Raw genomic sequence first — 17,178 nt, 5'->3', positions numbered from 1 at the left:
GGGTGTGTGTGGGTGGGGTGTGTGTGGGTGGGGTGTGTGTGGGTGGGGTGTGTGTGGGTGGGGTTGTGTGTGTGGGGTGGTGTGGGTGGGGTTGTGTGTGTACGGAGTTGTGTGTGTGTACGAGGTTGTGTGTGTGTACGAGGTTGTGTGTGTGTACGGGGTTGTGTGTGTGTACGGGGTTGTGTGTGTGTACGGGGTTGTGTGTACGGGGTTGTGTGTGTGTATGGGGTTGTGTGTATGGGGTTGTGTGTGTATGGGGTTGTGTGTGTATGGGGTTGTGTGGGTGAGGGGTGTGGGGGGTGTGTGTGGGGGGTGCGGGGTGTGGGGTGTGTGTGGGGGGTGTGGTGTGTGTGTGTGTGTGTGTGTGTGTGTGTGTAGGGTTGTATGTGTGGGGGGTCTCGGTGTGTTGTGTGGGGTTGTGTGTGCGGGGGGATTGTGTGTGTGGGGGGTTGTGTGTGGGGGGGGTTGTGTGTGTGAGAGTGTGGGGGGAGGGGGTGGAGGGGTGTGGGGGGTCTGGGTGTGTGTGTGTGTGGTTGTGTGGGTGTGTGTGTAGGGTTATGTGTGTGGGGGGGTCTGTGTGGAGTTGTGTGTGGGGGGTGTTGTGTGTGGGGCCAGATGCGTTTCAAGATTTTAATGAATTCCAGAGCAACTGGTTTGTCCTTAAATGTCACAACGAGTGTTTTCAACGTTCTATTTAATTTGATGCGCAGCTTGTAATCAATGAATAATTATCTGAGGACTTAATGCAGTAAAGATGCGCAGAGTATGAGGTGAAGATAAGGGGGCAGAGAAATTAGGGGGACTCGGAATGTCGAAGCAAAAGTAGCATTTAAATACTAAAAGCAAAACTAATTATCTTACAAAAACTTAATCAATATTGATTTCTAAACTAACCGTAAAAGCAGTAAGATGAAAAAAGCACATATAGGCAAGTAATATTATAAACTGAAATTCACACTTGAGCGGTTCTTTTAAGAGAGATTCTCCTACTACAAACTACTACACCTCCCACGTAACAGAAATAAAAGCACAAGAGAGCATTTTTTTCAGGTGCATGCAACATTGGGTTGTCACAAGTTAAAGGTATCCTTACATGTGCAAATGCCAATATACCACCATCCAACTCAAAAAGGGCCCCAGATTTCTTGTGGAAGTATTTCACCGGACAGTGCTCCACCACATCGCCAATTCGTTCACTAGAAAGTTGTCGCAAAGAGTTCCCAGGCTGCAGGAATGGCTGGCGTAGGGTCAATCCAATGACCTTGGTCTCTGGGTGGACGTAAATAATGCATGCTTTTACCTGAGAAAAGAAAACCCAATGCATCAGTTGCCAGCATTCTTCAATGCGGTTGGGGACGGATGGTGGCAAAATCTGTTTCGCCCTTTCAGGGGGTTTTTCATATTTAAATGCATCACTTTTTTATTTTCTAGACAGAGCCTCTTGTGCAGAAGGTGTTTGCATTTGAAGACCCTCTCATTCGGTAAATTAGATGGTTTGCGAATTCTAAAATCCATTTTTAAATGTTCGGAACCCATTTAACGATTCAAAAGTAATTTTCAGAATTGTTAGATGGGTTTAAGAAACCACTATGGATCACTATTTGGATTGGGCATATTAGTGAAAAATCTGCTAAATATAATAAAAAAATGAAATAAAAAAATGTAAAGATTGCTTTCTTAAAATCAATCAGACACTGGTCTACTGACTACAGCAGGCCACCATCCCTGTGAATGTGACCTATCATAGTGGACTGCAGCTTACAACCTACCTCAGGAATATCGATGAGGTATGTTGAATTGCGGCCCACTACGATTTTGCATTTTAGAATCGACTCATTGGTACATAGGTCAGTTTGCAAAATACCAATCCATTCATTAGCAGTCGCTGTGCAAATCGTGACCACTTTTACAGAATCGATTTTAGTACATTCAAAATAAGACATTGCAAATAGCGATTCGTTAAGTGCCACAATTTACGATTTCTTATTTCAAATCTTTGTACATGAGGACCTTAATAAAAGAATTGCTGATATGAAAGGCAAACTAATTATTGAACTTTTTGTGCTTTCAAGATATAATATAAAAATGTTATAAACTAGATTAAATAAAGGTTTGCTGATTTGTCATAGCAAGTCATTTTCCTCACTCACCATTTGATCCTTCTGGTATGCACTGGATCTCTGCGGATCCAAGTGCAGAAAGTCAACAGTCCCAATGAAAGACAGGAAGGATAGAGTTATTCCATCAGGGGCCACCTAAAACAAATATGAAAATTATCTTAGAGAAGAAATATTAGCTTGCCATCACAAGTGAAATCTTTTTTTTTAAAACGTAATTACATTTTTGATTATTCAACAAACATTCTTGTAGTTGGGTACTAAATGCACAGCTACGCACATTTGTGGCGCTCATAACTGGGGAACAATTAACAAACTAGTTATATATAACAATGCATGCTCACAATATTACTAAGGATGGCCTCACTCCAACTACTCATAACAGCAGACTATTTTTCCAGCCCACAGTGCCCAATACATTTACTGTTAACTATTGCTAACTCACCAGTTATATCACTATATTTAGCGGGTACATGATCTAGCGACTTCTAAATGCTGTGGTTTGATCAATAATTCGCTAAGAAGCAAGGAACGAGAACCTGCAATGGTAGGGTTAGAAGTATGCATTTATAGGGGTATAAAGCCATCGGCATCTGTGAAGGTAGCCAGGCATTACATCCATTAGTTAGCAATGTGTTTTACACTTTTTATGGACCCCCCTCAATCCCTCAGCTCATATGGCAGCCCCCTTAAACATAGCCCAGTTCTTCACCTCTCTTTTCCACCTACTGCTGGGTGGCCCTTCTAGTGACTGCCAATGTCGTGCTATGAACTTGCAGGCAAGGACAAGACAAAACACAAACTACATCAAATATATACACACCGCCAATAAGCAATTTAGGCAATTCGTTTCTAAAATATATGACTCAATTTAAAAATAAGTTGTACAATATTTAATTAGGAGATGACAAATTCAAATAAGGAAGCTTTGTACAGTGTAATTTATCGTTCAGATCTCCAACAAGCATTTACAATGCAATGGTTTCGCCTTTGTTAAAGTTTGTGCTTTTGGTATTGCTTTTGACAAATGGTCTTTTCTAACTTCTTTGAATTATGTGTAAAACGTTGATGTGTTTTACTTTACACAGAAATATGGAGTGCCTCTCTGGAAAACACCCTCTCTGCACACGCCCTCTTTACACATGCCTTATCTTCACTTGCCCTCTCTACACACAGCCCTGTGCAGAGAGATCATATGGAGAGAGGCATGTGCATAGAGGCCGTGTGTTGAGAGGCTGTGTGCAGTGATAGCGCATGTTGAGAAGGCATATGCAAAGAAGAGTGGGGAGGATACAGAGGTAGGGTAGGAAGGCGAAAATGCAAGGAGTGGGAGGTCAGAAAATAGTGGGAGAGCAAGAGAGAGGACAGAAGGGAAAGGGAGGGCATGTAGGAGGGCAGGAGTAAGAAGGAAGAGAGGTCAAAAGGAAGAGAGGGCAGGAGAGAGAGGGAAGGCAAGAAGGAAAATAGGCAGAAGGGAGAGGGAGGGCAAGAAGGAGTGGGAGGACAGGAGGGAAGGTAGGAGTGTGTGAGAGAGGGCAGAAAGGAGAGGGCGGCAGGTAGGAGAGGGAGGGCGGGAAGGAGAAGGAGGGCTAGAGGAGGAGAGGACAGGAAAGAGAGAACAGGAGAGAGATGGAGGACAAGAAGGTGAAAGAGAGCAGAAGAGAGAGGTGGAAAGGGAGGGCAGGAGGGAGTAAGAAGGCAGAAAAGAGAGGGATGGCAGGAGAGAGGGAGCAGGAAGGAGGAGAAAACCCAGTCCACTACCAATGAAGGAAGCACTGAAATCCCAAAACGTCAAAGTGCAAAAAAATACACGCCTACTAAAGAACCTTGGGGCCATATTTATGAAGGCCTTGCGCCACCGGTGCGTCACTTTTTCCCATGTTAAAAGTGACGCACCGGTGGCGCAAGGCCTTCATAAATAAGGCCCCTTGACTCTTGACCGTTAAATGATGAGCTCCTTTTTTTCTTGGTTAAATACTTTATTGCATGCTAAAAACCCTGGCCTTTTATGTTCCAAGTGGAGTCCATAGGAGAGTTCATGAGGACAGTTAAACATAGGAGCGGGGTTCCAGGACCCGAAAAACAAAATGCGTCGGATGTTCTCCTTTGCCACTAATAACGAAAAGCAATTCATCGAAACCAGATCAGGAGGCATGAAAGTGCGAGCATCAGTCTCTAGTGTGGCCCCGTGAAGGTACCGTTTTCCCTTCTGTGTGCAGCCAACATTTGGGTGTAGATACGTCATTTGGTTCTGACCCCACCCCTCCATTGAGGATGAAATTGTATAGCGTTGTCAGTATCTATAAAGAAACCAGGTCATTTCCTTAAAATGGAAACCGGCATCTCAGCATTTTCTTTGAACTAAAAAGCATGGCTGACAAAGGAGAAGGGTACATAGTGCAAAGCTATAATCGGCTAGAACACATGCCAGATGAACTGAACGAAAGAAAGAAACACACACCAAGGCCCCAGGAAGAGCTTTGTTTTTTGTCGTGTTTTCCAAGTAAAAAGAGCACTTGTAATTAGGAGTTAATTCATGTAAACAAAACTTTGTGAGGCCATAAATCACATTGTTATGTTTAACACCCTCTCCCTCTCCCTCTGCCAGAACAGCACCACTGCAGGGCCTTTCTGAAAGAGGGTGGAGGTGATAAATGAAATGTAAAAAAAAGACATTTCCTCCAAGACATGAAACACCCGAACGCGCACAAAGACACAAGTGCATGCAGCGTGTGTATATATCACAAACTCATATTAAAAATAAACAATTAATAGCAATACAGCTCAGCTGTAACGGGAGGCTGCTGACGGCTTATTTCTTTTGTTGGCATTTTAGAGGCAGCGCGCGAGAACAATTAAATCCTAACAAAGTGCACAGGATGTTCTTGTTGCAGAAACTGAGCTATTTCAAAAAAATATGCATGACAGAAATGTTCATAGAAACAGAAGTTGTTGTTTAGCGAACACGACCAGTAACATCGGCAGTGCGGGGAATGTGTTGGCTAGCAGCCTCACATACATTATCTGACTTTGAAAGGGCATGGAGAATCTATACACAAAATTCAATTACAATTGTACTTCTGATCATGTCTCGTGATCCTCAGAATATAATCAAATAAAGTACTGCAACAATTAAGAAGATATGCTTTTCATCCAGATTCTGACGGTCTGGCCTTGTCTTTTTTTTTTAATTTGCTTTGCTAATTAAAATCCTGGTCTCAGCATAAAAACTGCTTGAAGCAGAACTACGTTTTTATGTTGACTAAGTGGAACAGAGAACTCTTGATGTTACATTTCTCTTTGCTTGGTCATTACCGGTTCCCGTAATGTGCTGTCACGTTCTGGAGATTTTCGTGCGCGTGCCCGGTTCGTGTTACATTCATATGTCCTCAATTACTGAATATTTCAACTCGCGGAATGGGGATAAATGAAGGAGGCCGTCCAGCTGCACGGCATCAGTGTGCGCGATGCTGTGTCTTGCACAAAGAATGATGGCCTCTGGGCGCCGCAGAGTGCCTTTATTTTCTTGCAGCTATTCCTTTGCCAAGAGCATAGCCCAACAAAGAACAGCTGGTGTAAATGCTCGGAGTGGCGGACATCCTGATTAACTGCTTCCTTCCCCGCATGGCATCGCAGTGGTGCGTCTGTGTGGCATGAGCATTGCAATGCGGAGTTACTGCGTGCACCGTCTCGTAAACAGAGACATCAGGCACTGCCCGTGCGGTTAGCAGCTTGGCAGGCCTCTGCAGAACGTCTCAGAAAAATAAGGACCCCGCTCAGGCTAATCTTAAAAGCAACATATGCTCTGATCTCTGCTCTGTCTCTGCCTGTGAAGTGGCGTTATCTGTAAAAACGGAACTAGGCCCGCACAGTGTAGTACAGACCAGCGTGTACAACCAAAGGAAGTCTTTTTGAGAAGCTGGTAAAATAACGAAGCGGAGATGCTCAAGACTCCCCACGATGAAAATAAGGAAATGTATTCTTTATGGGCAAAATGGCAGTGTATTCATTCTTGCCTGTGCTTCAGAGCCCTTTAATAGAAATAAAAAAAATACGATGATGCAGTGCGCAATATACAGAGTAGCAAAAGTTACCACAGATGAAAATGTTACCATGAGTTATGAAAGCAAGCACTTGCAACACTAGTCAGAAGGTGAGTGCGAAGACAGGGTCTAGTAAACGGAGTCGGCTGCAACCGTGTGGCTGCATAAAAAACATAGGTTTCCGTTAATTTGTGTTTCTCAACTCAAGCACGCACCCCGAGCCGCCGCCAATGCTGCTGGAGGAGCCCGGGAGGAGGCGCGGCTTCTCCCCCTCCCATGGAGTCCCGATGGCTGAGCCTGGCCGCCATACTTCTTGTGGGCGGGAGAGGACGAGGGGGGCGGGAAAGGACACGGACGTCGGGAGGGAGGCGGGAAACGTGGGGACGGCGGGAGGAGGGACACAAGGCAGGACAGCAGCAAGCACGGCCCGGCCGGAGGAGACTCGGGGGCGTTCCCGGCGTCGCGTGACGTCGGCAAAAGCCAAAGAATCTCGGGAACGCCCCCGTGTCTGGTCCGGCATTGATGGACAGGCCCCTCGTCCAATGGCTAGGCTCCATTTATGGAGCTAGCCAATGGGACGGGGGGGCGTGTTCCAGAGTGCTTACTGTACTCAATAGATTTCTCTGGAGGAGGAGCCTAACTGCTCCGTCCCCCAGCGAAACCTAAAAAGGAGAAACAAGATCAAGTTAAAAGGCTGGTGCTCAGTGCAAACCTCATGGAGACTTGTAACTTATGAAACTCTTATTGCAAGCACTTTCCTTAGCCCATGACCAAGAACTCTGGTCTTCAGAACTGATGAGGAAACATACTGCTTCAAAAGAAGGTAGCAAAGTTCCCTGGAATTTAGAATGACACCTCCCTCGCACTTTCGATGGCAACCCTCATGCGTCGGCAACAGACTTCAGCCACTGCACAGACTCATTCAAATAAGTTAATTGTTAATTTGCATTGCCTTGTGTTAATGAGGAAGTGAGGCCTGATACGTAGATGGAGGAATCTCAACACAGAAAAATACAGTGCATCAGTAATGACATTTCAGATGCTAATCTATCAGTGGGAAATTGATTAGACGATGAGGCACAGTATGCAATTAGGATTGTGGTATATCAAAACATATTTCATAGCCCACATTCGTAGGCGTAATCCAGCAATGACCAGAAACAAAGATGGCAACTAGAAACAAGGATAAAAATGGAATTATTAAAGTTCAGTTTTAAAATTGTTTTTCTACATACCATTGGCAGAAACATAGTTACCTTTTGGATTTTGCTTTTGACAACCAGCCCTGGCAATAGGTTCTGCGGAGTCCACTTCTGTTCTGTGGTTGCTAGAGCTGTCATCACATCTGACTGATTGACAGACAGACAGACAATCCTCCCACTGTCCTTTACTTCATCTATCAAACAATTCAGATACTGTCCAATTTTCAGCTCACTTCCTACTAAAAAAGTTAATATATACAATGTAACATCCATTTCACTAGCAAATAATCAGTTTCTGTTGGTGGCAAGTTTGCATTTTGTCCCATACAAAGAGAGGAGGCAAGGATCAAAAGCATGCAAACTTACAAAACAAAATTTCATTCACCTTTTCATGAAGCAACTTTTTAAAAGTTGAACTGATTAGCTATTTAAATTACGGTGATGGATTGCATGCATGAGTACGGCTTCCAGACAGAAGAAACTTTGGTAAGCATGCATAGTGAACACACTATTTATGTACATTCATGAATAAAATGTTTTGGCCTCTTACGTCGTTCATGAAATATTATGTACACTGGGAATGGTGAAGAAGCAGGGGATACATTTGGGCTGTCCAATGATAACATAATTTTCCCATACCCCTGCTTCAAACAAAATGTGTAACTTGCATTCACATTAGTATTCAATACAGAACTGAACAATGGACCATACCTGGATGCCATTGTCAACACTTCAAAAGGTACAGATTTTTATCCTGACATTACTCTGTCACACACCCATCCATCAGTGGCATGCTTACCACCAAAAGGAAATTAAGTTTGGAACTTGAGGGAAAAGAGTTCATCTGATGGCATGACAGAAGAATCAAGGGAATGGCAGAATTGAGCTTGCCAGGCCAAAGTAAATTCTTCACCCTCAGCACTTGTGTTTTCCAATCAGACATCATACAAGCAGATGTAAGCACCAGAATACTGCAAGATGAAGAGCTGTACCTGGGTTACCAAACTAACCAATTTTAGAGGTTCTAGACTGAATACAAATCCTATCACTCATTTCAACTTTCCATAATTGCAAGGCATGATGATATACTTTTTTTTCCAGTATTTGTCTTTGAGTGAAGAGATTTTGTGCAGGTGACCTATGTATGCTTAACAACAAAAGAGTACCAGAGGGTCTAAAAGGAAAATGGTGGGTTTATGGTGTGTGAAGCTAAACAACAGTGACCCATTCAACTGACCTATAGAAGATGGTATTCAATGACCCCCTGATAGATGGTCAGAGATACCCATCAGTCACCATTCGGAACCGTCCTTTATCATTTGGGATTCTTCCAAAACCATCTACTCAAATATGTTGTTCTCAGAAAGAAGGAGATCACAATGTTAATCGATCCCTTCGACTGAAAAAACAGGTAGTATGGTATACCACTTCTCAAGGTTAGTGAGTGGTAGAGTATGGGATGACTGGTGGAGTGCAGTGCAGTGCAGTGCAGAAAATTGTAGTGAAAAAATAAAATTTTCCTTTTAGACCCTCTGGTACTCTTTTGTTGTTATGTATCTGTTGGGGATGTTCCCAGAGCTTGGTCTTTAAATATTGCCCTGGGTCCCACCTTACCGTCGTGTTTGTTGTGACCTATGTATGCTGCCTGACGGCCGCCATTTTCTTTCCTTCTCTGCCGGTTTTCTCTTCAGGCTTGTCCACACTATGTCTCTGGCTACATTATTTCAATGCTTGCTGAATGTTTTGTGCATCTTTTGTTCATGAATGACGTTTTGCTGTGGGAGGTCCTCAGTTTTGTCGATTATGCCACTTCTTCTGAGGTACTTTGCCCTCTATCCTGTCTGGTCTCACTACTTTTTCTACACTCTGTCTACCACACTTCATGGGTAGGGGCAAACACCTACTTCATCACGCCCAAAAATTGGATTTAGGAATGCTCCTGCTTCTTCTGGGACCAGCGTTACTACTTTAAACACATTTTCCTGTTTATCTGGGCTATCGTCACACGGAGACTGTCCCACTCTTGGAGAGAGTCCCATCACCATGGCATCTAAAGTGATGTTACCTTCGACCACCGGCAAGAGTTAAACAGGATCGTCCTTCTCCCTCTAAATAATCTTCTCCTGTTTCCTTAGACATGGTTTGGGAGGAACTACGTGCTCTCCGACCCTTTATTGAGGAAACCAATTGTCGTCTACAAACGTTGGATAATAAATGGTCTTACGTGGAGTCCCACATCACTGTGGTGGAACATCAACTTAATGAAGTGCAGGATTCATCTGCTAAAATGTCCTCGTTGCAGAAGGGAATTTTACAGCTGAAAAGGATGACTGAAGATTTGGAAAATAGAAATCGTCGTAAATAATTTACGTATTTATGGTCTTCCTGAGGGACCTGAAGGTGATGATCCTGTCACATACTTTGCATCTTTCTTGCCGCAATTTCTGGGTCTCCCTTTTACAACCAAACTGAATCTACAACAAGTCTGGGTCCTCATCTTTCTTCCTCATCTGCACCTTCTAGTCCTCGTGGAATAATAATTTTATTTTTGCAATTCACTATCTTCTGCTGGAACTAAACGCCGCTAAATTCAAAAAGAATCTTTCCTGGCATGGCACCAAAGTATTTATTTCCCAGGATGTTTCTTCAATGACTGTCAAATGAAGGAAGGAGTTTCTGGATCTTTGTCCCGCTCTTTGTTACTTAGGTGCAAGATATGGCTTGTTCCATCCCTGCCTCTGCAAGGTCACCTTTCTTAATAAGACTTCCACCTTTGAGAACCCAGCTGACCTCCACATATTTATCCAATCTCATTCTACTACTTCAATGGAGACTGCTCCTTCTTCCTTTGGATCTTAACTGCCGTATTTCTTCTGTTATACTACATCGAAGTTACGGTTATAGTTTCTACTTTTTGGTCTCCATTGTTCTTCTGGCTCTATTTTGCATAATCCGTTGTTTCTTTTTACAGGTTAACTGTTTATCTCACTCCTCCTCATATTCCTGCTCCTGTTTATTGACATCATGTTGCAGTAGGTTGCCCCTTGTTGAGTGGGCTGTTTCCATTGTCCATTGCCATCTCATCCTTTTCCTTGTTCCATTACCTTGAGCGAAACTGCTCCTCCTTCTTCTGGATCTTGACTGTAGTGCTCCTGTTATACTATTACATTATACTTGTTGGTATAGTTTAGGTTATAGGACCCCATTGTTCTGGTTTGTTTTATTTACATAATTCATTGTTTCCCTTTACAGGTGCATTGAACTTCATTATGCTTCTCTCCATGTTCTCGCTCCTGATCGTATTTATTTTATTGATGGTGTGGTGTCCTTTGTTGGGTGTGCTGTCTCCGCTGTCCCTTGCCGCCTCTCATCCTTTCCCTTTGTTCCCTGTAAGGTACGTATTACAGTGGTCGTTTTGACATTTACTGTCATCTTTTGCTCCTTCTCTTTCTTCCCTCCTTGCTATATTTTCTTTTTCCCTTATTTGACTTGCATTTTTCTTCTTTTTGCTGGTATCTTTTTTTTCCTTTATCTTTTACTTCACTTTTTTATTACTGCATATTTTGTTCTTAATGTATTTTTATGGCTTTACAATCAGTTATTTCCTGGAATGTGAAAGGTTTTATTAACACTGTTAAGAGAGAGAATATTATCACATCTTGCCTCTTATAACCCTGATTTAGTTATTTTACAAGAGACCCACCATACAGCAGCTGAGGCATTAAAACTAAAGAGAGGTTGGGTGGGTTCAGTTTTATTCTCTCCTTATTCTAATTAGAAAAATGATGTTATAATTGTAGGTTATAAGAAATTGAACTGTGTAATTATTTCGCAAGAGTCTGATACAGAGGGTAGATGGTTGTTAGCTAAGTTGTTAATTAATAACATTTCTTTAACCCCTTCAGCGCGGCGTGAATTTTCGCGCTGTGCTGAAGGTTCTAATGAGCCAACGGGCTCATGACGGAACGGTTCCGTCATGAGCACAGCTCAACCGACACTCATGACGGAACCGTTCCGTCATGAGCATGGAAGGGGTTAACTGTTTTCAATGTTTATGACCCTACTCATCCTAATTGTTCCTTTTGGCCTTTGATTACACAGAAATGTATTAAGTTTAGCGATTATTATTTTATACTAGGATGTGATTGCAATCAAGTTGTTGACCCCTTTCTCGACTTCCAATCTCAGGTTCGCTTCACTCCTCACAAATCGCATAAACATTTTCTTGATACTATCTCTCAATCACACCTTGTTGACTCTTGGAGACTCTCTCATTCACATTCCCTTTACTGCTCTTTCTTTTCTCCTCCTCATAACTCCCTTTCTCGTCTAGATTATATTTTCTCTCCCAATCTTTATCTCAAAACCTGTCATCCTCTTTTTTTGAACCTATTGTTATCTCGGACCATGGCCAAGTTATAACTGATCTTGATTTACTCCCTCCCCGTCCCAGGTCCTCCTGTTGGCGCTTCAATAACTCTTCTTCTTGACCCTCTTTTCTCTTCCTCTTTTGTAACTTTTACTAACACATTTTTTTATCTAAACAGTGTCCCTTCTTCCTCCCCCCATATTTTATGGGATTCCTTTAAGGCTACCGCAAGAGGTTTCATTATAGTTTAAAAAAAGAAAAGCTCTCTTCAACAACATAAAGCTACCCTGACGCATATTAAGTCCTTAGAGCATAGATTTTATACTTCATTGGCGGATTCAGTCCTCCCAGCTTTGATACGTGCAAAATTAGCATTTAATAAAACTACGATTGATAATGAATCTTCCATTCTTCTCCGTAGTAGTGCTCGTTATTATGGTGGTCTAAATAAAGTTGGGAAACTTCTAGCGAACCATCTTAAAACCTGTAAAGACCGTACTCGGATTGATTCATTTACTCTTCCGATAGTTCCCTCCTTCACAAAGATCAGGACATTCTTAATTAATTTAAACTGTTTTATAAGGATCTTTACACCCCAGAATCTCCTCTTTCCAGTTCCCTTATTCAATCCTTCAATCCTTATCAATTTTGATAATTTTCTATCCCCATCTAATTCTCACCTTAGTCTTTCAGATCTTTAAACAGACTTATCCCTACATGAATTATCCTCTGCTTTAAACGTTTTAAAGAAAGTGAAAACTCCTGGCCCGGAGGGTTTTTCAGTTGAACTTTATTTACATTTTTCTCACTTATTACTTCCAATCTTTTACATCTTTTCCCCTCATCCTCTCTTTCCGGTAACACAGAGGGTACTTTTCAAAAGGCCACAATCTGCCTCATACATAAGGAGGGACGAGACTATGTCTTGTAAAAACGGCCGATTTCCCTGGTCAATGTCGACTATAAGCACAAGTTACTACTTGTGTAACGATATATCTGTAAGAGACATTAGTTAGTGATAGATTCCTTACCTTAGAATATCCCCAGGCGTCAGACTGGATCCGGAAACTTTTGCGTAGCAATACCCCTGCGCGCCGGTAGGCGTCGTCTGCGGCTCCGCGTCCGTCGTCGGCGTCGTGAGCGCCGGGATGACGTCGGAGTACTTAGACGGCGCCCATGCGCGCTGACGTCAGTTCTGACACACAGCTTTTCCGCGCCAGATACGCAGAGCCATGATAGAACTAACACTGGTGCCATGAAACTAGGGCCCTGAAAGGGGATGACCTTAACCCTAGATATCGGTTCGCAGAACGGGGAGGATGGGTGGGTCGGTAAGGAATCTATCACTAACTAATGTCTCTTACAGATATATCGTTACACAAGTAGTAACTTGTGCATCTGAAAGAGACACGTTAGTGATAGATTCCTTACCTTAGAATAGATACCCCAGCAATACCAACCCCGGTGGTGGGTCTGCGAACCAATATCACACCAGAAAGTCCTGGAGGACGGAACGGCCAAAGAAGCCATCCCTCCGGACTTGACTGCCAGGCAGTAGTGTCTTGCAAACGTGTGCAACGAGGCCCACGTAGCTGCCTGGCAAATGTCCTGCAGGGGGACACCGCGGCCCAGGGCAGTTGTCGTTGCCGTGGACCTAGTGGAGTGAGCCCGCAATCCAGCCGGGGGCTCCTTCCTCGCCATGGAGTAACATGCTTGGATACACAAGATGATCCACCTAGAGATGGTCCTCTTGTGCACAGCCTTACCCTTCTTCGCGCCCACGTAACCAACAAAGAGTTGGTCATCCACCCGGAATTGGCGTGTGCGATCTAGGTAGTAGGAGAGCGCACGTTTTGGATCCAGACGGTGGAGCCTCTCTTCCTCTTTCGAGGGATGCGGAGGCGGAAAGAAAGTGGGCAAGGTAATGGACTGCCCGATGTGGAAGGCCGTGATAACCTTGGGCAGAAAGGAAGGTCGTGTACGTAACACCACCTTGTCAGGATGAATAGACAGGAAAGGTGGAGAAGAAGAAAGAGCCTGGAGCTCACTCACCCTCCTGGCAGAGGTGATGGCAACCAGGAATGCAGTCTTCAGAGTAAGGAGACGAAGAGGACAGTTATGAAGTGGCTCAAAGGGAGCACACATCAGATAAGTGAGAATAAGATTCAAGTCCCACTGGGGCATCACGAAGGGAACAGGAGGGAACATGTGTGTGATGCCCTTCAGGAATCTACTTACAATAGGGGACTTGAATAAAGAAGGCTGATCTGGTAGCCTCAAGAAGGCTGAAAGAGCAGAGAGGTACCCTTTAAGAGTGCCCAGAGCAGAGCCCTGCTGGGCAAGGGAAAGAAGAAAGAGCAGCACTTCCGAAAGGGGGGCAGAGAGAGGATCCACAGCCTTTGCTGTGCACCATGCCACAAATCTGTTCCACCGGCAGGCGTATACCGACTTTGTGGAGGGACGCCTGGCTGCCAGAATGATATCACAGACTTCAGGAGGCAAGTCAAATGGCCTCAACTGTCGCCGCTCAATCTCCAAGCTTGTAGGTGGAGACTGGACAGGTTCGGGTGCAGGACCGTCCCCTGCTGCTGCGACAGAAGGTCCTCCCGAAGAGGCAGACGAATCGGGGGATCGACTGACATGCTGAGTAGCTCGGGATACCAGTATCTTCGTGCCCAGTCCGGAGCCACAAGGATAACCTGGGCCCGGTCGCGCCTGATCTTCTTCAGCACTCTGGGCAGAAGTGGTATAGGCGGAAAGGCGTACAACAGACCGCAGCTCCACTCGCGACGAAAAGCGTCTCCGAGCGAGTGCCGCCTTGGAAATTCCAACGCGCAGAACAGGTGACATTGCGCGTTCTCTTCTGTGGCGAATAGATCTAACCAAGGCTCTCCCCACTGCTGAAAGAGACCTTGCGCCACGTCCGAGTTCAGACGCCATTCGTGATCCATCATGCACCGACGGCTGAGTTCGTCCGCCCTGGCATTCAGAGAGCCTGCCAGGTGTTGAACCACCAGGGTCACGCCCTGATGTTCCAGCCATTGCCATAGGCGCAGAGCCTCCTGGCAAAGGGTCCACGACCCCACCCCACCCTGTTTGTTGCAGTACCACATGGCGGTGGTGTTGTCGGTCAACACTTGCACTACCCGTCCCCGGACAGAGGGGAGGAACGCTTTCAGTGCTAGACGAATCGCCCGAAGCTCCAGCAAGTTGATATGGAGCCGGGACTCCGCCGGAGACCAGAGGCCTCTGATCTCCGCCTCTCCCATGTGGCCCCCCCAGCCCTGGAGGGACGCGTCCGTCACAACTACGTGCTCCGGGTGGGGTAGGGATAGGGACCTGCCACTGACCCATTCGCGGTCCGTGAGCCACCACTGCAGTTGTCTCGCAGTGCCCTCCGAGATCAGGACATGATCGGACAGGTTGCCCTGATGCTGGGCCCACTGAAACTTCAGGTCCCACTGCAGAGCCCGCATCCGCCACCTGGCGTGACGCACCAGAAGGATGCAGGAGGCCATCAGTCCCAGAAGCCGCAGCGTCAACCTGACCGAGACTCGGGATAACGACTGGAAGATGGGAACCAGAGCCTGAATATCCCGAACCCGCTGCTCGGGTGGAAAAACCCGAAACTGCGCCGAGTCGAGAACCGCTCCGATGAAGAGGAGCTTTTGAGAGGGACACAGGTGTGACTTCGGCACATTGATGGAGAACCCCAGCAGGTGCAGGAGGTCGGCCGTAGTCTGGAGGTGGCTGACGACTGTCTGGGGCGAGCCCGCCTTCAACAACCAGTCGTCGAGGTAGGGGAAGACTGATACACCCTGCCTGCGCAGATGAGCTGCGACCACCGCCATCACCTTCGTGAACACCCGTGGGGCGCTTGTAAGGCCGAAGGGGAGCACGGTGAACTGAAAGTGCTCTTGGCCTACCGTGAACCTCAGGTAACGCCGGTGGGCCGGCAGGACGGGGATGTGGAAATAAGCGTCCTGCAAGTCCAACGCTACCATCCAGTCTCCTGGGTCCAGGGCAGCTAAGACCTGAGCCAAAGTGAGCATCTTGAACTTCTCCGTACGGAGGAAGCCGTTGACGTTCCGCAAGTCCAAGATAGGGCGTAGGCCCCCTTTGCCCTTCTTGGGCACCAGAAAGTTGTGGGAGTAACAACCACACCGTACTTCTGGCCCAGGAACGCGCTCGATGGCCCTCTTGGCCAAGAGGGCCGAGACCTTCTCTTGCAGAAGTTGCAAGTGATCCCCCGACACACGGTGGTATTGCAGTGGCATGGATGGAGGGGATGCCTCGAAGGGGAGGGAGTAGCCCCTTCGGACAATCTGCAGCACCCACCTGTCCGAAGTGACTGTATGCCAGTGGGAGAGGTGATGGCGAACCCTGCCCCCCACAGGCGTGACATGGGCCTGAAAACTCGGACTAGGAAGGTTTAGAGGCCGGTGCTGCTGAGGGAGGTGTGGACTGGCCTCGCCGTGTTCCCCGACCACCGCCACGGCGGTTCCCACGTCCGCCACCGCGCTGCTGGACATTTGCGGCGTGTGGCTGGCGGTACGTGGTGGGGCGCCCCTTCCGTGGCCACGAAAGGAGCGAAAGGCACCCGATTGCTGGCGTGGGGCCGTAAGGCCCAAGGACTTGGCCGTAGCCCTGGAGTCCTTGAAACGTTCCAGCGCATGGTCTGCCTTGTCGCCGAAGAGGCGACGGCCATCAAACGGCATGTCCAGGAGAGTGGCCTGGACATCGGCCGAGAAGTTGGCAGACCTCAGCCAGGCGTGGCGTCGAACCGCCACCGTCGTTGCCATCGCCCTGCCCAGTGAGTCCGTTGTATCCAGCCCACACCGGATAGAAAAGCGTGCTGCATCTCGGCCGTCCGCAAGGGCTTGGCTGAGTTTAGCCTGGACCTCCTCCGGGCATCTAGGCAGCACCTCCGCAACCGTGTCACACAGGGTGTGGGTGTAGCGGCCCAAGAGACAGGCGGTGTTCACAGACCGCAGCCCTAGGCTTACAGACGAGAAAACCTTCTTCCCGAACTGTTCATATCTCTTGGATTCCTTGTCGGGCGGGGCCGACGGGAATGCGGTTTGGGAGTTTGAGGCCTGGATGACCAGACTCTCGGGGTGGGATGGGTGGACAAAAAGCATGGGTCGCCCGGTGCCGGGCGGTAGCGTCTGGCCACGTTCCTGTCCACAGGCGGGCCTGTGGCGGGCTTGGACAAGGTGCCCAGAAGAACGTCACACAAGGCCTCATTGAACGGCAGGAGGGGCTCCGCGGAGCCTGACTGCGGTTTGAGGACCTCAGTGAGGAGATTAGTCCTCACGGCCGCGACGGGGAGCTGAAGGTTTAAGGCCTTAGCTGCCTTCGTCAACACTACGCTGTAAGCAGAACCTGCCTCCGAAGCCACAGTCGGGGGCGATGTAAATCCAGTGTCTGGCGAGGTGTCAATACCA

At 46.7% G+C, this 17,178-nt stretch overlaps 1 protein-coding gene across 4 annotated transcripts in view; it reads right to left on the bottom strand.

The window, feature by feature from the left end:
• The window catches only part of PDCD11 (programmed cell death 11), a 640,465-nt gene that overhangs the window by 504,211 nt on the left and 119,076 nt on the right, over window positions 1–17,178 (bottom strand). For 2 of the 4 annotated variants that reach the window (XM_086922722.1, XM_086922723.1), the window contains exons 7-9: window positions 7,417–7,601; window positions 2,151–2,255; window positions 1,094–1,300 (exon numbers count right to left, since the gene is read on the bottom strand). In XM_086922722.1, coding sequence (XP_086778848.1) covers window positions 1,094–1,300; window positions 2,151–2,255; window positions 7,417–7,601 — 497 coding nt within the window. The remainder of the gene's footprint in view (window positions 1–1,093; window positions 1,301–2,150; window positions 2,256–7,416; window positions 7,602–17,178) is intronic. The other 2 variants (XM_086922724.1, XM_086922725.1) reach the window with 1 other exon arrangement.

This window comes from Lissotriton vulgaris, chromosome 5, assembly GCF_964263255.1.
Source record: "Lissotriton vulgaris chromosome 5, aLisVul1.2, whole genome shotgun sequence".
Taxonomy (NCBI): domain Eukaryota; kingdom Metazoa; phylum Chordata; class Amphibia; order Caudata; family Salamandridae; genus Lissotriton; species Lissotriton vulgaris.
This window is presented reverse-complemented; position numbering and strand designations above follow the sequence as displayed.